Source organism: Arachis ipaensis, chromosome B09 (assembly GCF_000816755.2).
Source record: "Arachis ipaensis cultivar K30076 chromosome B09, Araip1.1, whole genome shotgun sequence".
Classification (NCBI taxonomy): Eukaryota; Viridiplantae; Streptophyta; class Magnoliopsida; order Fabales; family Fabaceae; genus Arachis; species Arachis ipaensis.
In genome coordinates, this window is record NC_029793.2 from 55,771,883 (window position 1) to 55,781,550 (window position 9,668).

At 28.5% G+C, this 9,668-nt stretch overlaps 1 protein-coding gene across 1 annotated transcript in view; it reads left to right on the forward strand.

Moving 5' to 3' along the window:
- LOC107616872 (GDSL esterase/lipase At5g33370) overlaps window positions 1–634 on the forward strand; it is a 3,754-nt gene extending 3,120 nt beyond the window's left edge. Inside the window, exon 5 of the mRNA XM_016318768.2 lies at window positions 206–634. Coding sequence (XP_016174254.1) covers window positions 206–438 — 233 coding nt within the window. The 3' untranslated portion in view covers window positions 439–634. The remainder of the gene's footprint in view (window positions 1–205) is intronic.

Sequence of the window (9,668 nt, forward strand, 5' to 3'; positions counted from 1 at the left end):
AATGAATAAAATAAAATATTTAAGATAAAAATAAAATGTTTCAAATATTAAAGACAAAAATAAGAGTTAATTCAAATATTAGAAACTAAAAAGATATTTTATGCTTTTTAAGTTAATTTTCTTGTTTTTCCTTTTGTTGATTACATGTTAGATTGCAAAATTCTTGGTCATATTAACAGCTAATATACTTAGCATGGACCTACAGGATTTGTTACATCAAGGATAGCTTGTTGCGGACAAGGCCCATACAATGGGATTGGATTGTGCACACCCCTATCAAACTTGTGCCCAAATAGGAACCTATATGCATTTTGGGATCCATTCCACCCTTCTGAGAGAGCTAACCGAATCATAGTACAGCAGATCTTTACAGGTTCAACCGATTACATGCATCCCATGAACCTTAGCACCATCATGGCCCTTGATTCTAGAGCTTGATTCATTCATAGTTTTAATTTATAGTTGCAATTTTCAGTGTTGGACCCCCTATGTAAGTTTTGCTCATCTTTTGAATTTTGACAATTCCCCTTAGCTATAGTTAGCGTGAGTTTAAGGTGCCAAGTTTATGTGTTGGTTTGTCATCCCTTAACTGCTATTGCTTTATTGGCAGCAATAAAATGTAGTATTTAACTCCTTTGATTGAATTGCTATGACAAATGGAAGTACGACTTATAATTAAAAGGTTAATGCTATTCTGAAATTAGAGAAAGAATGGGGAAGGGAAGAGAGAAGGAAGAATAATTCTAATTATAAAAATACGAGGATGGATAGTAATAGGGGGAGAGGGGTGGGAGAGAGAGGGGAGAGTGAGAGTCTCGCATAAATAGAAAAATAAAAAAATAGAATAATTTTGGAAGCTAAGAGAGAATAATATCACTTAAAAATTAATATTGATATTGTCACTCTAATTTGATTTGTTAAAATTTTGTTATAAATATACTTTGTATTAAAAGTAAACTCATTTGAGGATTTGGGGATGGAAGAAAAATCCATTTTTAGATAGACTTATGGATCCCAGAGTTTGAGAAGCTCAAAGAAGTAGTTGTGATTAATCTGGATGCATAGAAATTAAATGAAATTATGGACTCGTATGCTACGAGTTAGGCAGAATGGGATTAGAAAGATCTTCATCAGGTCTTGTTGGAAGAAATTACAAAATTATTGCATACTATGAAAGCACATAATCCTAATATCAGAATGATTGTATCAGCTGGTTTCCATCTCCAAATGGTATCCTCACTGTGAAATAAGCCTATGATAATATAATGAGGGGAAAATAGAGACAAAATCTTTAAGATAGTTTGGAAGACTAAATTACCACACTTTTAGTTGCCTTCTTACACGAGGCTTTACTAACAAACTACAACAAAAAGAGAAGAGGACTTACCGAAGATGGAAGCTGCCCCAGATGCCGAGGAGAAGACGAGACTCTGCTCCATATACATTGATTTACAAGCTAGCTTTTTTGCCAAACTGTACAATCAGCGGATAAGAACTAACCTACTGGAAGTCACTCCATCCAAAAATGGTACACCTTGGACCATTATTTTAATCACAACCTACAACGTAGCATGACGGAAGCGTAATGAGCTTGCGTTCAATAATCAATGTAATCAGAATAACAATCTTCAACATATGATTAAGCCTCTAGCAGAAAACTACGATTTAATTTTGAACATCACTAACAAAGTAGGAAGACCTTAAGACTCATCATTAGAGAGGAGATGATTGGGTGCGATCCACCGGATGAAGGCTGAGAAAAGCTCAGCATCGATGGTTCCATATTTTCGCCTCGCAGTGAAGGATTAATTCACGACAGCAGAGGGAGATTTCTAGGAAGATTCAGCTTGAACCCAGGAAGAAGTACAATAATTATTTTCTTTAATTTTCTCTTGTCTTTGGGCCTTAGGCCTCGTCCAACATAAAAAAGAAATATCAATTTGGAGTTTCAAAATTTACTCTTCAACAAGTTTAATCACCCGTGCCATGCACATGATAAGATTGAAATTATAATTTTAAGTTGTTATGTTAAATTTCATTTTAATTATAATAATTTAATTAATAAAAGAATAACTTGTATGCGTTGTTTTTCTTTTCTTAATATAGTGTTAATTGTATTAACTATAAAATAGTTATTTAATCTACCTTTTTCAATAAATCAGGCATATATACTCAATATGACCATAAATAATCTAGTAATACTTAAATCTACCAACAAAGTTTTATATGTTGGTTTACTGTAAAGTAAGAAAATATCAAAATCAGCTCAAAATGAAGAACAAATTAATAGAGAAGCCTAATGCAGAAAGTTTTGTAATAAATAATAAATAATTTAAACCTACTGAATAACGATTCAATGCTATCCTTTGATACCTGCAAAATATATACATAAAATAACATTGTATCAATGTTTGTATATAAAATTATATGATTAACGTAATTATAAAATTGTTTGTCAAGAGAATAAAATTATACGAATTTTTATGATAATTTTAGTATTCTCAAACTATTAATGTACAATAAGAAAGATGGAAAAAGTAATATAAAAACAATTATAACATGATTACAAATATAATATAAATAAATATGTCAAATAAAAGGTTAAATTAATATGCTTACCAATGTACTGGTTGAATTTTGCAAATTGGATAATAACTATATATTCGGTTGCCTGGTGATCACATAGATAATTGAGTAGTTGAGTTGCAAATTGATCCCATAGTGTGCATTTAATTTTTTTCCTCATTTCTAAATAAAGGCAGAAATTAGAACAAATAAGTAATAATATATAATAAAAAATTTGCATATGAATAGACAATTGTTACAAAACAAATTCTAATTGTGACTTTTTAAATCTTCATATACTGCAAATTATGGAGATCAACCACAATGTAATGGCCACATTTTCCTGCTTTTGACCATGATATAAGTTCTCCTTTTCCGGTTAAGAGTCAATAACATCTAATTTAAAAAAAAAAGACGAATTAAAAACATGAAATTAAAGACAAAGAAACAACAACAACAATATAATAATAATAATAATAATAATAATAATAATACAAATTAACTACGCACCAAATAAGTTAGCTTTTTCATTTGTTTGTCTCATCGAGAAAATTGAAATGATTGTAAGGAATGTTACGATCATCGATCGTATTTACTATATGTGACTCCTTCTTAAAGGTTATTCTACACACATGTGTAGTCGGAAGATAAATTCCGCTTGATTTCTCAATCAGAAAATTTGAGAAGACATAAACTTTATCCTCGATCAGATCATTCTCAAACATCTTTGCTAAATAATTCTTCACTGAACAATGGATTTTATCACACTGTAAAACAAATTGAAAACGAAGACTATTAGCACTTACAACTCTATTAAATCGCAATGTGGTTGATTCCTCCAAGAGTTTACTCACGAAATAAAGTTAAAATGTGAACAGTAAATATATATAAACTGGACCTAGCATCACTCGAAGAAATCATGTAGAATAATCAACCTACCTTATCATCCATGAGAACCATTTCTAGATAAGCTGTCTTACTCTTGTCAAATTTGGATGGAACTTTTCAGTTTTCATAACCTTATAATCCTTGCCTTTATTTTTTTATACGGGTTATTATATAAATTCATATATATGCATAACAAAACAGTTTAATATTATATATTTTCTACATTAATTATATGCTAATATTTTGAAAAAGAGATAAAAGAAGAGATATATAAATATGTATAATATTATTACTATATATGAAGCAGTTTTATATTACTTTAATTATAAAGACTTACTATAATTATATAAAATTGAATTTGAGGAAATAATTTCCCTTGCCATAAATAATATACTAAAACTGTTAGTATATTATCTTCTTTATGGTTAATTGAATTTATCAATGATTTTCCCGTGTAAATCGTTATTACCCAGTTTTTAATAATTACTTAATATACAAAATTTGAAATTGGAAATTGTTATTACTAATTCAATTAACTGATTAATTGAGTAATAATTGTCAAATTATTAAGGTACAAAATCATTGATTTACTCAATTGATTTTCATATATTATTTATATTTCAAGTAATAATTTAAAATTATATTATTTACCCAGTTAATAATACTATTATTAAAAATTATTTTTTGCATTGATTTTTAAATCAATTATTAAATAATTATTTTTGTTAAGATAATTGTTTATAAATTATTTTAAATTATATTTTGTTAAGATATTATTATTTAGATTATTACTCATGACACGGGTATAATTTCATTTTATACCAATTAATCAATTATAATTATATGACACGGGTGTAATTTCAATTTTATCTATAGATTATTTTCCGTAATAATATACAACATATTATTTACCATGATAATTTGATTTGATTGATTTCTAATTATTTACGTACATAAATGATTAAAATATATAACATAAATATCGTAATTATTATAATTCTATGATATAATTATAATTAACATATTTTATCATAATTAAATATTGATTTGATATAATTATAATGAAAATACTTTTCCAAAATAATATAATCTACTATTATTCATCCACTAATTATTTGGCAATAAACCTTAATATAATTTTTTACATTTCCGCTATGGAAAATAACTACTTAGATATACCAAATAATATGTAACATATTACTACCTGTATAAGTTAAGGCACAAAGACAGAATTTAATTAAGATGATTGAAACTTTCACCATACAGAATATGACCTCAATCGAATAAAAAAAGGTACTCGATTTTGCATTAATTAGCTAATCGAAAAAATAACATACTTATTCATTATTCATGTTTCATTATATTTTTTAAATAATATATAGAAAACATATATATTAAATAATTATTTTTGTTAAGATAATTGTTTATAAATTATTTCAAATTATATTTTGTTAAGATATAATTATTTAGATTATTACTCATGGCACGGATATAATTTTATTTTATATCAATTAATCAATTATAATTATATGACATGGGTGTAATTTCAATTTTATCCACCGATTATTGGCAAATAAATTTTATTCCAATTATAAATCAAATCTGTTTTTATTGACAAATAAATTATCTTTAGGTCAACGATTTAATATATGTGTAGGTTCATTTTTTGTCAAATATAATAAAAATACAAATAAAGAAATAAAGGATAAAAATAAACTTAATAATATCTGACACTACTTCATTTTATTAAATTATTAAATTATTTAAAAATAGCACATCCACAAAAAATAATCGTAATATATAAATTGAGACAATAATTTAAAATTCTATAATTATAATTTAATCAAATACTAATAGTAAAACCAAATTACCTAAACAATATTGAACCTATTATAGTCCTTAGTCACGTATAGTATAGAATCATTCTTGTAACGACAACCAACTGAAATAACATCGTAAGTTTCAATATTTAGAATTCGTGCAAAATCAGACCATCCTCTTGTTAGATAAGCTTCATCATCCGCTATCCATGCAATGTCGCAAGGTATAGAATTGCCACACCGAGAAACCAAACTAACTCTTATTCCCCTCAATGGCATTGCATGCATGCAAAAGAAAACTGGTAATTTCTGAAAAAAATCAAAATATGTTAAAAAATTATTCTAATAATGAACAACTTAAACTAAGAAAATTTAAATATATTACCAATCATTGAAATTGCATATCTAAATTTGTCGCGAATTTAGCAAAACTGAACTGAAACTGAGGGAATTCAATTTCATTATGTGCTCCACTTCGAAGATTTTCGGGCAGACGTAAAAAGCATGGAGGGGATGGAACTTGAACTTGCCCTATAAAGTTCCGTGGATGCAATTCCTCAATCAAAAATCGAACTCCTCCTAAGAAATCTAACTTTAACCACATTCCATTGGGTTGGTCATAATATGTGAGTAGATCCAACTATCCTTCGGTAAAGTAGAAACTATTGCCTCTTCTTTGAACGCTTACATCCATGTAGTTGGAACCCGAATCAGTGAAGACAACTCGATGAGGTATTTCATGGATGTGATGCATTGTAAATGATTGTGGCAAAAGACAATCGAACTGGAACATTAGACGATAAGAATAACTTAGAGTAACAACAAATAAAAAATTATCAAAAGAATAATATAATAGAATGAGTATATGAAAAATATTATAAAAAATTATAAATTGTACCTTAAAAGGATCAACTTCAATAAAAAACGTAGAATACATTCTTATTCTATGAAGTAGTAAAAAAAATATTAAATATAAAATTATGAATTGACTCTCAAATTTAGATTCATGTACCACAGGAAAACACTATATATAGACTTTAGTAAAACAAAAATAAATATGTAAATTACCTATTATTAAGGTAATTTTTTAATAATACATTAAATTTTGATTTGATACAATTATAATGAAGATATGTTTCTAAATTAGTATAATTATATATTATTCATTTAGTATTAATTATAATATAATTACAATAAAATAATTTAGAATAGAAAAAAATTTTATTCGTTTTGGAGGGAAAACGGAGGCATGAGAGATCGACACGTCACCTTTAGTAGCAGGGGAAAAACCCAGTTTTAGTATATTAAGTAGATTACAATGAAATGATAATTATGACATCTGTTATATTTTGATTGTTTAATTAATATTATATATACTTGTTTACAGATTTGAACATCTTTAATTATTCAATATGCTATATCTCAATCAAAGTAAAAAAAAAAAAGAAAAAAGAAAAAATTGTAAAGTGTACCATTTTATATAAAGAGCATGACTTAATTTAATATTCTAATGAAGGAGGAGAGATTGAAGCTAACTTACAGATGCAGTAAAACTATAAAAAGGGAAATAATATGCACCTTAAATCTAATTTTAAAAACTGAATCGGACCGGCCAATTGGGTTGGAAAAATCGGAGAACTAGTGTTCAATCAAGTTCGATTAAAGGTTTTTTTGTCTTGAGTTCGTTTGAGGTTAAAACCAAGTAAATTAAAAATATATTTGAAATGAAAAAATTGGCCAAGATCAATTGGAACCTAACCAATTCTTTTAAAAAAATAAAATATCCCTAAAACAGAAGAAAACAAAGTCCGAAACAACCTTAGAATGTCCTTTTCTTCAATTTCCACTGCCTACACCACCTTAACACTAGTCACGTTGCAGTAGACGATACCGTCAAGGATAACATCAAGGGAAAAATACAATGTCAACCATGACAATAATAGTAGAGGTAAGAGAAGATATCAACGACGAAGCCTGAGATAGAACAAAATCAGTGAGTAGAGGTAGAATGGTGACCAACAACAAAAGTGGACGTGTGTTTTGTTTTTTGTGCGTGAAAAATACAACGAATATTTGAATAGAGATTATTGAAAAGAAAGATGTTAAAATTAGGTTTTAATCCTTTTGGGATGTACAATGTGACTAAAAATGAAAATTCTTTTAATCTTTTGGGTTGGATTGCTCATAATTAAAAATCGAGACAAAAACAGAAAAATGAATGTAAAATTAACAATTTATATGGTTATGAAATTTAAAATGTTAAATTTGACTGATTTCTTTCTATAATTTATGTTGAGTTTAAGAAAAATATAATTTAACTTGATGATGACAAACCTATCATATTTGGTTGGGTCTAAAAGCCTAAGTGATTTGACAAGGTGCATTTTATGTGCCCAAGTGTTTGTTTGATAAAGTGCATTTTATGTGTAGCCCAAGTTAAAAGTTTAGCCCAATATTAATGCTTCTTATGCAAATTACTAGTTTTTGATTCGGACGGCACATAGGCCCAGCTTATAACACAACAAACAACCATAGAAGGAAAAGGCTTTGTGTGTTGCATTCTTTATGCTAGAGCATCAACTCGAGTAAAAGAAGTTACAAGGAAATTAGGTTCTCTTAAATATATGTTTTCATCAAATGGTTGGAGGGAAAAAGATTACAAGAAGAATCAATGGTGATGATTCAAGTAGTATAACAAAGGACAAATGACCATTACCAGAAGGAAGAAAAAGTAGCAGCAAGGACAACTGACAAAGCACTTCTCCTAAGCACAATTTTCTGCTGCAGCTGCATTGCTCCTCTGCAATTTCGCGCCTCCACTACTTTTGGGATTCTGCTCTTATTCTAGGAAAAGAAGACAAGCAATACACTGTCTTTATACTTAAACATTGTCACCAAGGACAACTTCAAGTTTTGAAAGTGTAATGGCCTATTTTTTGGCAAAATGAAACTTTTTTTCAAAGAAACGGATTTTTTTTTTCAAAAGTTCAATGAAGTAGGCATCTCTATTGTGCAGTCAAGCACCTCTACTAAACAAGCAAGAACCTGAAGTACCTCACCATGCAGTCAGCTCCCAATGCGGTAGAAAACTGAGTTTTCGAACCACTTCGGCTGGAAATTTTAAAATCTCGAGAATCACGGTTAACTTCGCCTCAATGAGGTTAAATCTGAGATAAGTTTAATAATATTATAACCAAATCTAAAAATCTATCAGCATGAACTAATGCAGGCATTTTCCAATGAACCTAGCTATGCTAATGCATCATCATAGATCTTTTATAGCCGAGATAATTATGTTACTAGTATCATTTATACTAGTAGCTCATATATTTACTCTGGTAGTTGGTGTGGATTTAGAAAACCACAAACTAACTAGCAAGTGTACTGGGTCGTACCAAGTAATACCTTAGGTGAGTGAGGGTCGATCCCACAAAGATTGATGGACCAAGAAATAATAATTGAATGACTTACTTAGTCAGACATGCAGAAAAGAATGTTTTGAGTTCAAATTGCATTAAAAAGTTAATCAAGAAAATTGAGAAAGCAAGCAATAAATTGGTTGTGAGAACTATATTAGAAAACAGTTAAGGTTTTAGAGATATTTACTTTTCCGTATTAACAAATTCTTATTAACCACTTTGATTATACAAAGATTCAATTCACAACAAACTTTAAGTGACTAGATTTTAATTCCTTGGTAATTTAATCTTCCTCTAATTGAATCAACTGCCAATTCCTTGGTCACTTAATCTAATTAGAGGGTTTAAGTTCAAACCCTTGTTTATAGCCATACAAAACCCTAAATATCCAAAGATAATATGATTATATGTCATGTATCACATGAAATTCAGATAATTAGAGAGTTATGAGACTTCAGTTTCAAGCTGTTATTCAAGTGAGATAACTTTTCCAAGATTCAACGAGAATTTAATTTAGAAAATAGTTATTTTCCAATACACTTTAATCCGTAGAATGAGAAAGGAAATAGATTCTTGAATATAAATCAATGCATTAATCAGAAGTAGGAAATAATATTTATTAATCCATTCAAATAAATAGAACTCCTAACTTTAACAATGGTGGTTTAGTTGCTCATGATGTGAAAACCCCAGCAGTGAAAAGTGTAAAGCGCAAAAAAAGAGAAGAAGCCCTAGGCCAAAACTTCTTCTCCTTTTATATCTAATCCTAATTCATGTAAAATATATTTTCTAAAACCTAAAATATTTTTTCTTAATTTGAAAATTAAACTCTAAACCTAATTAAATCAAATAATAAAATCTAAATATTGCGCGGAAGTCTTCTAGGTCAGAGTCTGGCGCCAAACTTGAGTTATACCAAGTTTGGTGCCATATTGTGCATACAAGGGCTCCAATTCCAACGTCTTCAGCGCCAAAT